At 32.7% G+C, this 19,806-nt stretch overlaps 4 protein-coding genes across 4 annotated transcripts; 2 read left to right on the top strand and 2 right to left on the bottom strand.

Moving 5' to 3' along the window:
* Positions 1-32: 32 nt before the first annotated feature.
* Positions 33-2,257, top strand: LOC132908114 (mitochondrial ornithine transporter 1). Its single transcript, XM_060961768.1, has 5 exons — positions 33-743; positions 1,084-1,320; positions 1,398-1,564; positions 1,636-1,908; positions 1,994-2,257. Exons 1-5 carry the CDS (start codon positions 659-661, stop codon positions 2,174-2,176), a joined length of 945 nt encoding a protein of 314 aa, XP_060817751.1. The 5' UTR covers positions 33-658; the 3' UTR covers positions 2,177-2,257.
* Positions 2,258-2,455: 198 nt separating this feature from the next.
* LOC132908111 (uncharacterized) lies at positions 2,456-5,274 on the bottom strand. The gene is made up of 7 exons (XM_060961764.1): positions 4,053-5,274; positions 3,818-3,979; positions 3,584-3,748; positions 3,255-3,483; positions 3,093-3,173; positions 2,718-3,008; positions 2,456-2,608 (listed from the first exon to the last, which is right to left on the bottom strand). The coding sequence occupies exons 1-7, from the start codon at positions 5,051-5,053 to the stop codon at positions 2,510-2,512; spliced, it is 2,028 nt and encodes a 675-aa protein (XP_060817747.1). The 5' UTR covers positions 5,054-5,274; the 3' UTR covers positions 2,456-2,509.
* A 1,140-nt stretch (positions 5,275-6,414) lies between these two features.
* LOC132908097 (uncharacterized) lies at positions 6,415-13,828 on the bottom strand. The gene is made up of 4 exons (XM_060961755.1): positions 13,244-13,828; positions 7,222-7,316; positions 6,739-6,928; positions 6,415-6,633 (listed from the first exon to the last, which is right to left on the bottom strand). Exons 1-4 carry the CDS (start codon positions 13,250-13,252, stop codon positions 6,511-6,513), a joined length of 417 nt encoding a protein of 138 aa, XP_060817738.1. The 5' UTR covers positions 13,253-13,828; the 3' UTR covers positions 6,415-6,510.
* Positions 13,829-18,166: 4,338 nt separating this feature from the next.
* On the top strand, positions 18,167-19,803 carry LOC132908092 (S-phase kinase-associated protein 1). The gene is made up of 3 exons (XM_060961750.1): positions 18,167-18,399; positions 18,775-19,053; positions 19,235-19,803. Exons 2-3 carry the CDS (start codon positions 18,775-18,777, stop codon positions 19,442-19,444), a joined length of 489 nt encoding a protein of 162 aa, XP_060817733.1. The 5' UTR covers positions 18,167-18,399; the 3' UTR covers positions 19,445-19,803.
* The last annotated feature ends 3 nt before the right edge of the window (positions 19,804-19,806 follow it).

Below are 19,806 nucleotides of genomic sequence, written 5' to 3'. Positions count from 1 at the left end.
TTTTAGAATATTATCATTTCTTTTGTACGTATATTACTTATCGTACTTTACAAACTGTAATTGTTTCATTTCGAATACAATGCTGTGTATTTGAGATTTTATAAAGTAATCCATTTTAGGTTAAATTATAAATGCTTGATACTTTATTAATTATGTCACTGCAGTATACAATTAGAACTTATAGAAATGAGTACCATAAAAAATGCGATTGCTATAAGATGAATTCATTGCATGATCAAAAGACTATAGCGAAATTTATTCTAGACTAGATAAAAATTAGCTGTGTACAGAAATTTCTTGTGTACATGAGTATGCGAAATATGATTTTTAAATGTATTATTGGCTACTTGATACTTCAATTGTCACCGATCAATGAACAATTGCTTTATCAATTTCTTATAGATACAAATGCGCATGCGTGCATTTAAAAATTTGTAAAGATGTAAATGTATTGTGTAAATAAAAAGGCTTATCAGACCAAAGATACAAGTCGTATTAGTAATTTTTAGTCAGTAAATAGACTTCTCTTATCTTTCCCATTCGATAACAGATAAACATTCAAATCGTAGTTAATACAATACCGGAATAGCATGTCTTAACCTGTCATTTCATTAATCATTAGAATTTGGAATTTATTGATTTAGATATATACATAAAGATGACATTTGAATTTGCTGAAAAAGAAAATCAACAATTAAATAATATTAGAGCTGGTTTAATAGACTTTATTTCTGGATCACTCGGTAACAATACATTCTAATACATTATTACTTTTATCAATGCACAAACAATATTAAAATTAATAGGAAATAAATAAATCAATTATGAGATGAATAAAATTTCAAATATCTGTATTTTCTATAGTAATTTATATAATTTTTACTTATATAATCTTTTCTTAAATCTATTTTATGTTATGAAACCAAATTTTCTTGAGAACTGCTTAACCTTATTATTGTCAGTAATTAGTTATTGTGCGATTACTAACAACAAATGAATGAAAATATTAATAAAAATAAATCATCTCTGCTTGTTGCAAAAAAATTAATTATTTAGCATAATTATGTTTCATTTTGACTTAAGGTGGGATAGCACTTGTATATGTTGGTCAACCATTAGATACAGTCAAGGTAAAAATGCAAACCTTTCCCTCCATGTATAAGGGAATGGCAAATTGCTTTTTACAAACCCTGAAAGCAGATGGAATAATGCGTGGTTTATATGCAGGAACTATACCTGCACTAGTTGCTAATGTTGCTGAGAATTCAGTACTGTTTGCTGCATATGGGGGATGTCAGAAAGTTATTTCCAATATTTTAGGTAATATAGATTTTTAAAGATGCAATGCAGTTAAAAGAACTAACGCTTTTAATTTAAAAGAAATTTTATTTATATAGGTATTAAAAAAATAGAAGATCTGACATCAATTCAAAATGCTTGTGCTGGATTTTTTGCTGCATTTTTCTCTTCTTTAACATTATGTCCTACAGAACTTATAAAATGTAAGCTACAAGCAGTAAGAGAAGTTCAAATGGAAACTAAATCAGTATTAACTGTGGCTAAGGTAACTAAGATAAAAAAATTAATATGTAAAATTTATAGAAGAACTGTTTTGAGAAAAATTATTTTGTTTAGAAAGAAATTGGTCCATGGGGATTAACACGTCAAATTCTTAAAGAACAAGGCATAAAAGGTTTATTTACTGGTTTGTCATCAACTATAGCACGTGAAATGCCTGGATATTTCTTTTTTTTTGGAGGCTATGAAGTAACCAGAGAACTTCTAACAAAACCAAATGAAAGTAGGAATGACATAGGATGGCAGAAAACCATGGTAGCTGGTGCCGTTGGTGGAAGTGTCTTATGGCTTGTAATATTTCCAGCAGATGTAGTTAAAAGTAGGATACAGGTTAGTTTCATTTTATATAATGTAAATAATATGAATCAAGAATATAAATTAGTTTTATGTTCTATTTTTAATTCTTTTTTTAAAGGTTAAAAATTTGAAAAGTCCTGCATTAGTAGTTATGAAAGACATCGTAAAAAATGAAGGTATTAGCTCTTTGTACAATGGTTTAAAACCAACGTTAATAAGAACAGTACCAGCAACAGCTACATTATTTGTAACTTATGAATATTCTAAAAGATTCATGCTTGATTTTTTTAAGAACAGCTGATAGAATAAAATATATTTATATGATATTATTCTGTTTATTGTAAGGCATAAAATAGGCTATAATAAATGTATTTGAAAATAATTGATATGAAAATGATTTTCTGTACAAAATTTTTATTATTACATTATATTATATATTATAACTTGTATAATTAATGTCTATAATGATATTATTATGTGTATATATATATAATATATATAATATGACACATATATAATATGACAATATTTCAAGAGTAATTATTTTTTAGAGACTTTGGAGACTCAAAAAAGTTCATCAAGTTCTCAGTATTTACTTTTTAAAGAAACCTTTTCTTATATCAAAATAATTATTTCATTCAAATGGATCAGATTTAATATCTTGATAAATTAACTGTTTTAAATGTTTCTCTTTACTTTCTTCATCAAGACAATTCCACTTATCCTCATGAACCTATACAAATTAAAAATCCATTAGTATATATGCATTATTCAATAATTCTAAAGTTAATATATCGTTTATATATCATTGTAAAAAAAGAAACAATAATTTTAAAAATTACTAGAATCGGTGTGTATCCTATAATTTCAAATTGTCTACATTTTCTCTGGATGTATCCATTATAACCATTATGACCTGTTATTTTCATTAAAACCGGTAATGGAATTATAACTTTCCATTTCATTCTTTTTAATTCGTCATTATTTACACTTTTGATCAAGTTTGTCGGCATTGTCGATAAAATAGACTCAATTTCAATAGGATTGTTAAATGTATCCAATCCAATGACAATATCTCTAGTTGAGTACTGAGGTAAAATATAATCAACATGTACGCTTAGTCCTAATTTTTGCTAAAATAATAATATTAATACATTAAATATGTTTCATTACTATTTTTTGAGCGCTTTTCTGAAATATAATTTTGTATTGTATACCTTACAGATATATACAATTTCCATCCTTAATTTCACATTGGTGTCCTTTCTGTAGGTATCTTCATCATATTTATGATATTTCTACAATAGTAAAAAAGTTTCAATATATTTAATTATCTAACTGCAAAATTAAAGTTTTTAATCCTATTTACTACACTGTACCTTTATTAAAGTTTCATACATATTATCTGTCAGTAACGGACCTTTGTAATAAGGCAATTCTATTTTTACAGAGCAGTGTAATATCAGCCATTCATTCGTCAATAATTTGAGATTATTTTTGTATGTCTTTTTTATAAATGTTGGGTCAAATATGTGTTGAATTAATTCTGGTACATATATATTTTTCATAGTTAAGAATGTCAGAATACGTACTAATGATATCGGAAAGCTATATTTAATATATAACGGAATCATTGATTTTTGCATGATACATTTCTGAATATATGTATTTACTATATGTAATTATGATATAGAAACAAAATATTTACCTATTAATTTCACTTGCTCTGGTAGTCTTATAAGTTAACATTATTTCGTTCAGTAATTTGTGGCATAGATTTCTATAGTAATCTGTATTGGGAGTAACTGTACATATGCCATAAATAATTCTTTCAATATCTTTTACTCTTGCAGTTTCCATTTCTTTTTCTAGTCTAAATTAATAATAAGCAATTTTTTTATAAGTGAATGTGTTATTATTACTTTTCTCTTGCTTAACTTACCTTTGAATAATGGCATTTGTTAAAATTTCATCATATACACGTGAAGATCCAAATGCTTGTGTTATATGGGTTAGACATTTTAATGATAGTCGTGGTATCTGGCCATGTAAAGAATTCAATAATTTTTGAAAGTCTTTTAAACAATGTAAACAGTCGCTATATCTATACAACATATTTATATGTGTTATAATAACAAGTACTACAAAAAATTATGTATAATAAGTTGTTTCATTACCTAATAAGTTTCATAATCGATGCTAAACTAGTACTGTTCACGATACTAGCATGTCTACTAACTTTATCCATTATTATTGGCATTAAAGCTTTGTTTCTAATATTCTTTTTATTTAAAAAAAAACCTCTTGCGATTATACCTATTTCATCTGCAACAAGTTCATGCATGCATTCTTCTAACTGACATTCGATTTCAAACATATTTATAGTTGATCCTAAATCAACCATAGGTAGAATAAAGAACAGTTGAACTAATGCTTTTCCAGAAAGTTTATGAGGTTTTGAAAACAATTTTCTTACTGCACGCCACATAAAACTAAGATTTGTAGCATCAAGCTGATAAATTGCATCAATCATTAATAACATTTCTTCAACATTTGAACTGTAAAATCGTTTTATACATTCTGCATTTAATGCTTTCATCAGTCTTTTATAAACAGGTGATACTGTTATTATATCATGTAACGTAATTAAACATTGTATTAAAATTTTAATTTGCTGATTCTGCATTTCTGGGAGGTGTTTAATAGAGGCTTCTAAAATCCCATCATAAAGTGATCTTTCCAAAGTTGTACCACTTAAATAAGAATATGCCAATTTCTTAACAGCATTAAGAATATTCTCTGGAGATTCACACGGCCAAGTTACATTATAAAAATCTTCTACATCCTTAGAAGTAACTATTGCATTTGATTTAATGCGTGGAAAAATAGTCTTATCATAATATATGGAATCTTGAAGTATCGAATGCATGATTTTATGTTCAGGTATGTAATTATTTTCTTTTATAGGATCATTTTGGAAATTTTTATTGACTGCAACTGTTTTATATCTTTGGCATGGAACGAAGCATTTATATTTTTCTATAAATCTTGGATATGGTTTTAAAGTCCATGTGTAATTAGTCGCATTTGTAAAGTATGATTTATTACGTAACCTTAAAATCATTGTTTTAGTACAATTAAAATTATAGATTAAACTCGTTTTTGCAATAACACCCATATTTTGGATTTTTATTAGAAGATACGCTATTTATTAAATATTTTTAACTTCTAAATAAAACTTTGTATTCAAAACTGAAATCAGAACCAGAAACTTTTCACATGCCGGCAATTCTAACTCGTAGTGAACGAGACATTTATATATGCATATGTATGTATATATATTTTACCTTTGTTTGCGTATACGTATAGTCACATGCATGTATAATATATAAATATGCTAAATTAAAAACAATTATTATTTTAATGTGATTTTATAGAATGAGCAGAAATAAAATTTTTTAATTATTTATATAGTTCTCATTTGTCAAGAAAAGAGATTACATTAGTTTGCTTCAAACTTTTGAACATACATACATATGTATGTGTGTATACATAAATATTTACTATACATATTTACGTTTTTACTTTTTATCGATGATTGTCAATATTTTTAATTCAAATGAACTATGACAATAAATTAATTATACGCTATATACATATAAATTAATAGAATGTATATATAAATTAGACATATATAAAAAGTAATAGTTGAATCTACTCATTTGAAAAGAAATTGTATCATTACTGAATTTTATATACAAAAATTATTAATATATATACAGACAAAAAAGAAGTAAACGTACTCTACAAAAAAGAAGTAAACACTAAGTTATAAATTGCCGGTTTTTCATTAAATTCTTTTACTAAATATAATTTCAAAAATAATCGCATAAATACAATAATTTATTGTACAATTATAAAATTCAAATTGTTATGAATTTTACGTTAATAGTTCCATATATCAGTACATTTGAAAACTTTACAAGTATATAAAATAATATACGAAATTTCTTAGTTGTAGAAATAAATGTTTTTGTTAACAACATTCACTTCCGAAAACAGTCTATGATATTCCTTTTTAATTTGTTTATATACAAGTTTGATGAATAATAGTTATACTACATATTATAATAAAATGTAAAATGATAATATTTTAACATCACAATTTTTTTTTTTAGTAGGTTTATTTAAGGAGTTGCTTTGAATTTCAAATATATTTTTTTATACTGTAACACATGTGTATTGTTAGTAACGTGGATACAATGGTTTAATTATAATTTGGTTTAAAAACGAAGAAGCAAAATGACTATTTGAAAACAGAAAAGATAGGACCGAGACAAAGACAAACGAAGCAAGAAGATTTCTAATATAAAGGTAAAAGTAAAGGGAAAGTTTTATTTCGCGTATTTGGCAGAGAGAGTGAGGTAGAGACAGAGCGAGTGGGTGGCAGAGAGGGAAGAACAGAGAGGGAGGAAGAGAGAGAGAGAGAGAGAGAGAGAGGAAGAGAGAAAGAGAGACAGGCAGACAGACAGACAGAGAGAAAGAGAAAGAAGACTAAATATATATTTCTAAAATTTTAAATGATGAAAAACGTTTGCACAAGTCGAGAAAATTTGTATTTCCTGATCATTTCATTCAATAGTTGTCCGAAGAGTCCAATTCCGACAAGAAGTTCTCTACTATAGATGGCTTTCGTTTATTCATTTCATTGTTTCTTAATTTGTGGCGAGCAGATCGTGTAATATCCTTTTGCAGATCCTATAACAGAACAAGAAGATATCAAACTTGTCTATTACCGCTTTCTTAATATTTTGCTCGATTAACTTTCGACGTATAGATAAAAAAGATAATAGAATAACTTACATCATCGAGCAAAGCGATCAACAGTTTTGACTTGGATAGAGGAATGTAAGGAATACGATGTCTTTCTTCAAATTCCTTGATGCAATTTACGTTTCCTTCATTCCCCTCGCATCCTAATCCATACATGATCGGGAACATTGCACGTTTTCTTGACATCGAACCTCTACACATTTGATGGTACGGAAATGCTCTATGGAGATATAAGGAATATAATTACTGTTCGTGTTTCTCATATCTAGACTGCGTATTTCTATACATTTATACGAATTTTGAAAGTGCAAAAATGTATAGAATGCGTATGGTATGATGCAAAAGTATATCAAATATCCAAAGTATAGTTTCTACAATACTTGGTGCGTAAAACAGATCTCTGCTTAGATTCCATTTGTTTAATCGTGTTAATAAAAATATAAATTTGCATAAACATCCGCAGTCTATTCATATCATTAAGTTTAATAGAAATATATGCATGTGTATACATACTCGCAATTCACGCTTTCACTATGTACACTCCGAACGTGAAAATAACAAATTAGGATGGCAAAAATGATCATGCATCGTTGGATATAGGCCACAACCTGTAAATAATTTCGATAATTATTATTCATTTATGAGTTTTCGATATTCCAGAAATAATAAATCAGTTCGTTATTGTTTTATATATATTTATATTATAAAAATGGAAATAACTTAAGAAACGAATCAACGTCATATAAGTTTGTCTGTGCGAAAGCAGAAGTCATTGAATTGCAGCAATTTTCGTGTCCGGCTTTGTCAATCGGGGGAGGGAAGACGACTTCGTTCAAAATCGATATCAGATTTCCTTTTATTTTCAATTTGACGAAGGCAAAGGGAGAACAAGTTCGCGGCGTATCACCCAATTTGTGCCAACCTGTTCTTTTCCACATCTTGTTCTTGTTATTTGCGAGCGAACGTTTCGAATGCAGCTCTTAATAATCTCATTGGATAGAAAATATCGTACGCCGAAACGTACAAGGGTCTCAAAATTTAAGTGGGCGTACGTTGCATCCGACATTGATTTACTAAGAATAAAGAATACGTAAAAATGCGAAATATACGAGATCGAAGTTTCGCAATATAGAAAACAAATTTGAAATCGTTTCTTTTCTAAATTCGTGAAATATAATTTTATAACTTTATACTTTTTAAACCTCGTAAAACGCTAAATTTGATCTTGGTGAAACCAATAATTTAGTTTGAAAAGAAAATAGCCGTTTTCCCGTAAAAAGCTTTCAATACCGATTGAAAAAGTATACGTTAAATGTATACATTACTTTTAATATCTTTGTAATTTTAACGTAATAATCAACGCGGTTACGTGCAATTTACCTCTGATTCGTTCCTAATCCAGGTCAATTAGTTAATTTCCAGTTTACGTGTAGTGTTTCCTGGGAGGACATGTGCTGTCGCGATTCGATTCAGATTTCGCTGGGCATTTACCTATGTACTTATACGTACGTATGCCAGACTACGTATAACAGTCTCACGAAGAATTTGTAAACGGAATATAAATCGGTGTTTCCGATGGTTATCGATTAAACGCCTATAGTCGTCGCATAGTAGATTTAACAGGGATGATAAAATCACGATACGTGAGATAAATCTTAATGCGTCTTCCGGGTGCTTTGTCGAACAATTTTAATCAAGATGTAAAGCGATATCTCGCGGTTAGGTCAAAATTATGCTCGCCGTTATACATTTTAATATCCTTAAATCACGATTAAAATCGCTCTTTCAACGACATAGGTAGACACGTGTTTTCGACGGTGTCCTTTCTTACCTTTTTCTCTTTCTTTTGTCTTTTTGATTACGATTTTTATTTGCAACATATCGCAACTTTCGGCAACGATACGAGACTATCAAGACGAAAGTAATATTTCTTTCCGACAATCGCAAACATGTAACGTTAATTTTTACTCACGATTATCGTTCGGCTACGTTCATGTATTAATTTGGAATTTATCAAAGGAACCACTGAACAGGGTATAGATAGTAGGTGGTGACGAAACCGCGCGGTAATGTTGCACATGGTTAATTTCAGCTAATTGGTGGGTATCGCAATTACAGAAATTATGCAAATTGATCGACAGTTGACGATACACTCTAAAAAGCTTTTGCATACCCACAGCAACTATCGTTGTACGTCAGGGTCTTCTTTCTGTTTCTGACTTCGTAAAGGAGAAACCAGCGTAATCTTTCCTGTTTCTATCAAAATCGTTATACATACACGTATACAACATATTTTCTTCGTCGAGATAAATAAGAACGATAGAAATTCGAATATTTATTAAAAAAAAAAAAAGAAAAAAAAAGAAACACAGGGACTTGTTGATATACAAATACAATACTGTTCATTTATCACGTGAATATCGTTTTATATTTCCCACACGTATCAGAGGTAATGCGGTTGTGAATATACAGCAAAAGCGTTTTTGCTTTGATGGAAAAGGTACAGGGGTGTCGGTGGATTTTTAATTGAAAAAGACCGTCGTAGTCTTCGGAAATGAGCGTGTTCTACAAACTCAGATATATCACGGTATTTTCACCTTTTTATACGAATGCTGTAGCATGTTGTTAGCACGGGTACTGACATTCTCGTCTATATTTCTTCATTATGAAATACGTTACGTTACGAGGCTACCATAACCGTACGATCTTATTATTTGATACAGGCAATTGTCACGTAAGTTGATTCAAATATGAGTTGACCCGAAACCACATTTTCCTACCATTTCACGTGCTTTTTAACAAAAAGTTTAGAAGCCTTTTTTTTCAATTTCGGAATCACGAATGAAAAATAAACGAAATTAAGCGAATTTAAACCGATAACGATAACGGCCCGCAACAAATTAATTATCAGAGGGAAAGTTTTTCGTGTGGGTTTCGCAATGGAATTGTTCGATCTATTCCCCTTTCGATGCGATGGTATCGGTTACCGCTTTTTCGTGGAACCATTCGCTGTTTGCTCACAGGCAGTTACGTAATGGTGACTAATCAAACGCTATTAACATAATGTATAAATTTCGTGTAATACATTGAAAATCGGTGTTCGAGGGGATGAAATCTAAAATCTCGAAGGATTCTTTTGTCCCTGTTCTCTCATAATCTTTATACCTTGTTAGGGAACGCTTTAGGCAAAAGAGAAGTTGCTTATCGACCTCGGAACGAAAATGTTCCACCTACGCGTTGATGTAAAATTTCGAATGGTTTAAAAATTTATCTTTGTTCCAGTCAAATATAACACGTACGCTGTTTTTTGTATTATCATTAAATTCATTTAATACTAAAAGTAAGCCCGCATCGCTGGTCACGTGGAATTTTTTACTAAAGATCGAACAATGTATTTTCTTTGATCCGTTATTATTATACCGATCTTTGTCCTCTTTTTTCCCTTATAATTTTCATCCTCATTTGGTATCAAATTTATCAAAGCTTTTATATCTGGTTACATTTATGTGATAATTAGTGAGACGTATTATAATTTATAATACGTAGAAGTCGATGCTCATTTTTACGGAGGTTAAATGAATTTGTATGCCGATTTTTCACGCTATTCCTTGATAGAAAAGCAGAATATCTACGAGCTACCTCTGGTATTTTCCACTGATAGTCAGCTTTGGAATAAATAACATAAATTTCGGCACGGACGATGCGCGATTTGCTGTCGCGTCTGCTCGTCGTAACTCGTCGGAACGAGACGGGTTATTAAATTTCGTTCGAGGTCACAGTCTGCTGATCCGAATCGAATCATTACATAGACGAATGCTTATAAAAGTTGCCATCTTGGTCGTTGTAATCGTTTTATCAAATTGTTCGGATTCTACAATTTTTTTAACTCGACCTCACGAATCTAGTTAATGGCATTTTCGAACCGTTCGTTTGTTCTATAAAACTATTCGCGTTCGTTTCTATCATTCTCAAAATGCAAGCGAGTTTGTTAAAATTCCAATATAAATACCGCAGACAATTTTCTACAGCAAAAAATTTTCAAAACAGTACCAAGTGCTTTTAGTGCTAAAAGTGCTTTTTAGAAAGAAACGCAGGAATTGTATAGCGAGCGAATTTTAAAGGGAGCAGCGATATTTACACTCGATGTCGAATCGGTAATCCGTAAGAAAAATTGTCTTCGTTGGTAAAATTGAACGGAAATATAAGAAGCGCAAATAATTATTCAGGGAGGTAGAGTGGACAGGGAGCGGATGAGAATAAGGAGAAGAAGGCAAGCGAGATAGTAGGGAAAAGCTAGAAACGCACGATTTAACCCCTGGCTCGGAAGTGGGGCGCCTTGGCGTCTCTCTGTCTCGTGGCATAGAAAAACCTCTGCGCTCTTTTTCCTTTTCTTTTTCCACGACTCCCACTTTTTAGTTTTTCACTCCCGCTATCGTATGCTTTCGCTTTATATCCGAATTCTCCTATACGCACTTTCCTTGTCATCGAATTTATTTTATTCCACTTTTTCGAAGGAACTTTTCGTTTGACCGTGCGTTCGATCACGCGAAAGTACGTTGCTCGCAGTACAAAATATTTTTACTTCGATTCAAAATTAATCTTTTTTTTTTCAGACGACTAAGGAAATATACTCGATTTTAATTTAATTTAAGTTAATAAAAAGAGACGTATTTTTAAACGATAATACGAAAAAAGAACGTCTACTGGTATAATCAGTGTAAAACGTGTTAACTCTCTGCTACGCGAATGTGTAAATTCATTGAGCTGCGGGTTATTTTTTTCTCTTAAATTAAAGTTACAACTTTATTCATGGACAGTCGGAGGGTCATAAAATTCACTCGGTTTTCATCATGCTCTACGTAATTCAATGTCCGGACCAGCTCATTGATCGAAAAGAAAAAAAAAGTTATTTAATGAATGCCGTGAAAGCACGTGAAAACTAGAAACCGCTAATGTTGTAACATGGAATCGTCATTTCAGTACATCGATCTATCATTCTTTCATGTCAGACTGTCGTACGAATTCGTGGTGCTGTTTAGTTGCGTATCGAGAAACGAATTATTCATAGCTATCGCGGTCCGCTAGAATAAGGCAAAGGATCTTCGATAATTATGGCCATGAAAATACACAGCTGCTGATCCCGAGTGGCAGTGATGAATCTCTAACGCGTGATAACGAGTACACGAAAACCCGTGGCGCCGTGTAGCTATGGATGAATCGTAAACATTTCTCCCAGTGCAAACAAGAAAAGCTTTATGTATTCGCCGGCGACACATCGAATTAGACGTAGCGTATCCGAAGTGGTTGGATTTCCTTCTAGTTTCCTATCTCTTGCATTACTATTTCACTCCTATTGGTTTCTGGTCGTCGCCGTCATATCTCATTGTCCGATTGTTATTCTCCGGCCAAATAGAGGACAGAAGACAGAGAGAGATAAACTGATCATAGCAGGCACATTCCTTACATCGTATAATAATTTTGTCCAATGTTGAATTTACGAGGAACGCGGCCAATTGTTGTCACGAGATAATTAACTCCCGATAATAGCATAAAGTAAATTCTTTTCGCGTAAATTTCTTCGCTAGTAAATTTTGCTTTCTACGTAAAATGTAGATATTATAGATGGCATCTTTCTTTTTTTTTTATGGTTCATAACTCTATTCACAACCACTTTTTCTCGTATTCCTTTGTTGCCTCTATCTCCTATCACTCGTATATCGATCATATAAATCTTCGGTTTAAAGTTGTTTAAAAATTTGTCACGTAAGAAAATTCAGCAAACTGCTGCTGTGACGATTCTCGAATTAACGCAGCTCGATCTACTTTGTACGATTATTTAATAAACAAAATTTCACGTTTCTCACAAACCACGCACTGTTTTCCTGTATCTTTTTTCTTTTTTTTTTTTTATTTAGATTAACATTTTGCAACACGGATATGCGTACTTTAAAATTTATCAGTTACGAATAGCAAAAAGATAGACGTACGGACGTATAATCTAATCGACGAAACGATTTTATAACAAAAATATTATCTAACGAATTGCTGGATCTAACAAGTGCTTGTTACAAACCGTTTCGTTCGTTCGACCGGACCCGTGTTCGTTAGAATCGAGATGACTTTCCTAAAGTGAACGCGACGAATACGGTTGCGAACGTAACTGTTTTGTCGTAAATGACGCGAAGGAGTACCAGCGATGACAATTTCGTACGACGAAACAGGGAAGATCAACGAACTGTTTGGGTTCAACGCTTCTGTCCGATACACGTCACACCTCTGTTTCTTTTCTCCCCCATTGTCTAAGGCGACTTTAAACTAGGTGTGTCAAACTCGCGATATGTTAGAAATAAACTCGTTCGTGTTCATGGACGAGGGTTGTCGTCGAGGGATTTTCGACGTTTTCAATGTTCGGTGAAATTGTTGATCACCCTTCTACCGAGCCGATCGTGCGAATCAAACGAGAAGAAACGAAAAAAAACGAGCATAACGGAATGCAAGAAAACGAAAATGTTACTGAAAATGCGTTAAGACTTACCGTTACCATGATTGTGAGATTAAAGAGGTATCGCAGGTCGAAGGAATAAGCGAGTCGTACTGCCACGTAAAGCGAACAATTTCGAGTTTTTGCTGGAGTCGAAGTTAAGGGTTGGCCTGGATGATAGCGAGCGGTCCTCGGCGATGATACTCGAATGACACCACCACGCGGTGATCACGAGGCACGAGTTACAGTGCCGACGTGCTGGCTTGTCTCTTGATCGTACGAACGAAGAGGGGGTGTTTGGTACCACGAGAGCTTGAGAGCTTGGAGTTTGGAGGTCAGAGGGCGAGTGATTGGTGGAGCTTGCGCGGGCCACATTTATACTGCAACCACTCACCCCTCTTCCACGTTCTTCTTCCGTACCACCAAGAGAAGCAGAGCTGAATCCACCACTATTGGTACCAGCATCACCGATGTGTTCCTCCTCCACGTCGTTACGGCCGCCCCGTATGTATTGTACACCCTCTGGTTCATTACGTCATTGGATTAGTCTCCACCCCGAACGATGATATCACAGGAAATCCCACGACGAAACTGGCGACCGGCGAGCATCGAAAAACTGTTTTTCAGACGTAGAAACTTCTTACGTAGTAAGAAAGAAGATTCATGAATGAACCTCTATGAATGAAGCCCGAACGGAGGGAGGACATCGTTTCTAGATACGATATAGCGCGATAACTTTCGATTCGTGCAATTGCATTTTCTTTCTTTCTACTCGAAATTGGATCGAAGTAATGATGCGTGGTTTGGTCGTGGACCGTTTGTTTTTGGAAATTTACAGATTGTGATCGGGAAAAGAAATTACGTGCGTGAAATCGAAGCGAAACAGGAAGGTGGTTGTCTCGTCGCAATTCACGTCACAGTACTTGGAGAAATTGCCATTAGATTATTTAGATCATTGAAATTTTAAGTTTCGCTTATGACGTTTACCTCCGACGAAATTGCTTCTCTTAAAACGAAATCAATGTATAGACGTCGAAACGAAGAAATATAGCCGGATAGATTGCTTTCGCAACCTTTAGATACAATTGCAGTTGATATTTGTATTTGCACGCTCGAATAGACTTCGCTCTTTTTGGCCGTCAAATCTTCTATCACCATTGTATCTTGGTATATTAAAATCTTCGTAGACTCGTCTGAGCGTAAGGAATCTTCTCCTTCCTCTTCCTTCATGCCGTTCTTACGTCTTCTTAGACATCGTTCGAGAGTTTCATGCGCGAGACTCTGATTCTAACGATTCAGTGCAGACCGAACTCCAGAACCTAGTTAATCAGTTGCTACATAATTTCGATGATTAGCGTTCAATGGGCAGTGCTGAAGAAAATAGTACAGAAATATTAAGAAATCGATTAACCGGGATATTGCGAGCAAATGTTGTCGAACCGTTTATAATGGAACAGCGGAACTTAATATCAGTTTCGAAAGATACTCTTGAAAAATCACCGACGACGATGGTTAACGAACGTAAGAATTACAGACGCGAGTTTTTTTTTTTTTTTTTTTTTGAGGAATAATTAACCCACAACGCCCGCGTAGGTCTCATTAAAAACGACAGGCAAGACTTGGCAGGCAGATATCTGTTTAATATGAAAAAGCAGTCATTCGCTTTCTTTCTCTTTCCACCTTTGTTCTTTCTTACTTTTACGCGTGGCAAGTGGTCGAGGAAAGTTCGTTTAGAATATCTTTTCATGAATAGGTGAAGCGTCAGTCCAATTGTAAAGAACCTAGATCTTTTGTCTTCGACAACTGCTACATCTTTAATAATAATAGAAGTCGTAGTCTCGTAATCGATCGTATCAGTTGATCTACCCTTCAAGGAATTTTCTTCAACAACACATAACTTTTCCTCCTACGATTACGAATAAATTGGATCTCTTCGTTTCGCTTAATTGCCTGGTGGAATCGTTGCAAGTCGATGAAATCGTAATGATCGTTTTTGTATGATGTTTTCCGCAGTGCGGTCAAAAGAAGCGGGAAAACGGCAACGATCATCAAAAGATATTGCAATTAATTTGCAATTATTCGAACATCTATTCGGTGGAAATACGTTGAAGAGGGGAAGAAAAAAAGATTTGAAAATGCTTTAACAGTAAGAAGAAAGAAGGGAGGAGGGGTGTGAAGAGACGAGAAGGACAGACATAGCGGCGCCTTTGGGGCGAAGGATCTGCGTAATTCGGCATTTATCACCGCAACCATTACGTAGTATAGAGCAGCTATATCGACGTACGTCACGAAGAAAGATCTTGCTTTATTCTGTGATGTCACTACCCTTCGTGCTTAAAGTTTTCATCTGTTTGAACTCAAGCCAAATATGTTGTATCTCGTTTCTTTCAGATTTTTGGCGACCATTAAAAAGAACGGTAATATTTTAAGTAGTTTGAACAAAGGTAAATATTTTAACAATCGATGACAAAATAAAATTCGAAGAAAAGATCCAGAATCGTATCGATGCTTTGATGAAAGTTGATTTCATTCGACGAGAATTTTAATAAGGTTTCGCGCTCGAGAGATGGGGTGAAATCGTAGCTTTTACGAAAGGTTCTCGAAGGATGTAAAAGACACCGCGAGCTATTTAGAAGTAATCTCGTTAACATCCACTACGGTTATGATCGCTCTTAACAGTTGCGTAAGATTTATAATCTTTGTCTTTACCAGTCTCGTTTCCTTTTCACTCTTATTCTTTGAGTTACATATAAAATTTGTCCTGGAGCTTTTTAAGCTTCTTTAATTATTAGCGATCACGTTCCCTAACATTTCTTCGATGTTCACCGTGTTCAAAAAACCGTTTCGTAAAATCAGGTGAAATACTTATGCAATTGCACGTTTAATTAAATTATTGACGTGCTTCGTGTAAAATTTTAACTTTCAGCGAGTCACGAAACTTGTGAGTCCTCTTTCGTCTTTTCTTTCGGTTCAATTAACCAATAATTAATTTCCAATGCTTTTTCCAATATGTGTATTGCTTTATCATGGTTAACATATAAGTATACCAAGCAACCTGTAAATGTTCGTGCAAATTTATATCTTTATAAACATAATTGTGCAAATGGTATTTCTTTTACCTACTAGATATTATGACTAATATCATATTTATAGATGTGTGCGAGAACCCGAAATGTCGGTAACCCGATAGTGGGAATAAGATACCAAATCAGGACGGGTTGGGTTTCCGAAAATTTCGGGATTCTCCAGTATGTCGAAATTCTCGACAAATGCTCTCGTCTCGACCAGATATTATCGGGTTTTCTCATACTTCTAATACTGTACTTCAGATATTTCATATATTTTTGCAATATTCAGTTGTGTGCAGTGTGTGCACTTTTAAATTTGTGCACAAATGTATAAGCCTTTACAGTGTGACACTGAGAACTATCAAATATATACACTGCCGATCATATGTATTGGAATACTACTGAATAGGAGGATTTTTAATACAAATTGAATACTTTACACAGTTTTTATTTGCTAGTTATTTAATTCGCACCGTACGTAACTTAGAATCTAAAATACAAAATAAAAAAAAAAACTAAATTGTTTCAATCAATATAACGAGTAGGTGTTCTAATATTTATGATCGACAGTGCATATACATATAGGATACATGTTTCTAGAAAACATCGTTTTCATCGTAAACGTATGGCATCTTTCAATAACTTTTCCATTTCATTCAATTGGACGATTGATTGAAACGTTACGACTCATTCGTTTATCTTGCTTCGAGTAAACTAACTCGCATTAATGCATCTTTCGACGCATCGATAGTAAAACTACCCTAGCGAACGAGTCCTCTCGTTCCATTCGAAGGATTGATCAGCGGGGAAATCAAACGAACTTTTTGATACGGCTATCGAATCAACGTCACGTAGCTCTCGTACTCTGCTTGTAATAATTGTACTTTTGCGAGAAATTGTTCACAGCTTTCCAACCGATACGTATAAAGGAAAAAAGAGGAACGATGAACAAAGTAAAAAAAGAATAAAGTGAAATCTAATCTTTTTCATTATTCGTTTCTGCAATGGAGAAAATATTGTAATAATTGTAAGACTAAAAAGAAGAAACAATGAACGAAAGAAAAGGAAAGACGATAAAGAAGACGACTTACGGTAAAAGAGGGTATGTGAACATGCGTAGGCTATTCGGTTGGCGCCTAGACAAGTATCCCTCTCATATGAATCCACTGCTCGTTTATGCATTCCTGCTTTCATAGATTCTCTTTCGGCCGAATCATTTGAGCAATAGTAAGGCATAATTTTATGGTTTCAAGTGATGGGGTCAGATGCTCTTGTTTTTATCATGGTTATACCGAAAATCATATGGCTCATTATGGTAGAAAATTACTGTGCAATTTTTTTCTATCAACTCATATTCTATTAACTTAACACGATACCTCGTAATTTTTTAGTATCCAGTGATGTACTCTTAGGCGCCACGCGGCTCGAATAATAATTCGATATCTCTGTAAATATAGTGCCAAGCTTCTTCATTGCAAATAATTTTTATGCAAATAAAATTTGTACAATAATTATCTATTTTTGTGCATCGTTCTTAAAATGACATATCTCTTTTTATAATGTAACTATAATTAGTATTTTGTAGTTAGTTAAAGATTTTTTATTTCTTCTGATATCGTTAACGTCTTTATTCCGTGAACTTGCCTATGCAGTTTGTTAAAACGCTTTTCAAACGCTGATTGGTTCTTGAGAATACTTATTGAATATATATAAAAATCAATTAATTTATTAAATACTTAATATAAAGAAGAAGATTTATAATTATATACAAATTACATTTAATCTAATATTTTATTGTTATGACTTTAAAATTAAAATAAAATTTAATTCTGTGATAAATCGAATTTTCTTATATGATTATTGCGCAGTATCGTGGCGCCATCTTACACCAAATTCAGTATATCGCACAAATTCATGTTCCCTCCATAGCAAAACTACAAAGAGAAAAAGAAATAGTAGAGTAAGGACGTAAATAGGTTCTCGACGCATTGAAAAGGACAGCAAACGAATATTGAGTCAGAGGGAGAGAATAAAAGTTATAACGGGAGCAACAAAGAGCAGGAGAACAAGTGCCTTCTGCTGATCAACGGTGTAGCAAATTATTCAATATATCTGTACATTGACTGCGAGAAATATCTCACGGTGATTACTCTGATATTTTGTCGAATTTACATAAGAGAAATTCAGTTTTCTAGCTTAGTGTTTAGTCTTTCAAAATAGTTAATACTCTTGAGCAGATAACTTGTTACAAGAAAATGTCGTTTGCATTAAATGTTTTGCTGTATGGACGAAGTGTTTGTGTATCTCAGAATTTTTTTATAACCTAATAGTGCATGAAAAAGAATCTTCGAAATTATTTCTTAAATAATGGATATACCTTTTAACGCATTGAAATGAAAGAAACAACGATGCTTGTATTTAAATAAGAAAACACTTCGTTGATGCACAGAAAATATTTTTTTCGAAACTATACAGTTGATAAGCATATTATAAGTAGTGGTTGAAAATTTATTCTAGATGCCTAATATCAAGCTACAGAGCTCCGATGGTGAAGTTTTTGAAGTGGATGTTGATATTGCAAAATGTTCGGTCACTATAAAGACCATGTTGGAAGACCTTGGAATGGACGAAGACGAGGAAGAAGTGGTGCCTCTTCCAAACGTTAACTCAGCTATCCTCAGGAAAGTAATACAATGGGCTACTTATCATAAGGACGATCCACCTCCACCTGAAGATGACGAAAACAAGGAAAAGCGTACTGACGATATAAGTTCTTGGGACGCAGATTTCTTGAAGGTAAATATCTCATCTCTGTTAATATTATTTATTTTGTAATATTAACGTTAGTTTAATATTAATTCTTTTATTAATTATTAATATTATTAACAAGCGACGTCATGAATATATATAATATATACATACAATAGTATATAAAAACACATAATTTTAAATTCAATTAAACTTTATAAATTTATAGGTTGATCAAGGAACTCTGTTTGAATTAATTTTGGCAGCTAATTACCTTGATATTAAGGGATTGTTAGATGTAACGTGTAAAACTGTTGCTAATATGATAAAGGGCAAAACACCGGAAGAAATTCGAAAGACGTTCAATATTAAAAATGATTTTTCTGCATCCGAAGAGGAACAAGTTCGTAAAGAAAACGAATGGTGTGAAGAAAAATAAATTTGTTCATGGATACCTGGTTTCTTGGTTATTAAAAAGTTCAGTTCCAATGTTTGAAATTTTAAATGTTAATACATGACTTCTATTGTTTTGAAGAAGTCATTAAAATGGTCACGGCACTTTCCATTAAATGCAGCAAATAGTGTATACATTTTAAATTTAAGAATGAGTCACATTAATGTGTTTGTGGTTTATTTATTTCAGATTCCTTATATAACATTTAATAATACCATTTAGCGTGCATAATGGAAATTAAACAAGTTTGTAATATTGTAATGATTGTTATCTCTACCTTAGGAGTATAGTAGATCTGCATAACTATTGTGTTTCATTTACATAGAATATAAATTTAATTTCTACCT

Source organism: Bombus pascuorum, chromosome 6, assembly GCF_905332965.1.
Source record: "Bombus pascuorum chromosome 6, iyBomPasc1.1, whole genome shotgun sequence".
Taxonomy (NCBI): domain Eukaryota; kingdom Metazoa; phylum Arthropoda; class Insecta; order Hymenoptera; family Apidae; genus Bombus; species Bombus pascuorum.
The sequence above is the reverse complement of the archived record's forward strand: the minus strand, read 5'-3'. Positions and strand labels throughout refer to the sequence as shown.

Excerpts from the sequence above, each read along its gene's own strand:
- LOC132908097 (XM_060961755.1), bottom strand. Across the intron at positions 6,929-7,221 it reads AGTGAAAGCGTGAATTGCGA|AGCATTTCCGTACCATCAAA; the intron begins GTATGTATACAC and ends ATATCTCCATAG. Across the intron at positions 6,634-6,738 it reads TGATCGCTTTGCTCGATGAT|GATCTGCAAAAGGATATTAC; the intron begins GTAAGTTATTCT and ends GTTCTGTTATAG.
- LOC132908114 (XM_060961768.1), top strand. The coding sequence starts at position 659 with ATGACATTTGAATTTGCTGAAAAAGAAAATCAACAATTAAATAATATT. Across the intron at positions 744-1,083 it reads CTTTATTTCTGGATCACTCG|GTGGGATAGCACTTGTATAT; the intron begins GTAACAATACAT and ends TTTTGACTTAAG. Across the intron at positions 1,909-1,993 it reads TAGTTAAAAGTAGGATACAG|GTTAAAAATTTGAAAAGTCC; the intron begins GTTAGTTTCATT and ends CTTTTTTTAAAG.
- LOC132908092 (XM_060961750.1), top strand. The coding sequence starts at position 18,775 with ATGCCTAATATCAAGCTACAGAGCTCCGATGGTGAAGTTTTTGAAGTG. Across the intron at positions 19,054-19,234 it reads GGGACGCAGATTTCTTGAAG|GTTGATCAAGGAACTCTGTT; the intron begins GTAAATATCTCA and ends ATAAATTTATAG.
- LOC132908111 (XM_060961764.1), bottom strand. The coding sequence starts at position 5,053 with ATGGGTGTTATTGCAAAAACGAGTTTAATCTATAATTTTAATTGTACT. Across the intron at positions 3,174-3,254 it reads TGTATGAAACTTTAATAAAG|AAATATCATAAATATGATGA; the intron begins GTACAGTGTAGT and ends TTACTATTGTAG. Across the intron at positions 2,609-2,717 it reads TAGGATACACACCGATTCTA|GTTCATGAGGATAAGTGGAA; the intron begins GTAATTTTTAAA and ends TAATTTGTATAG.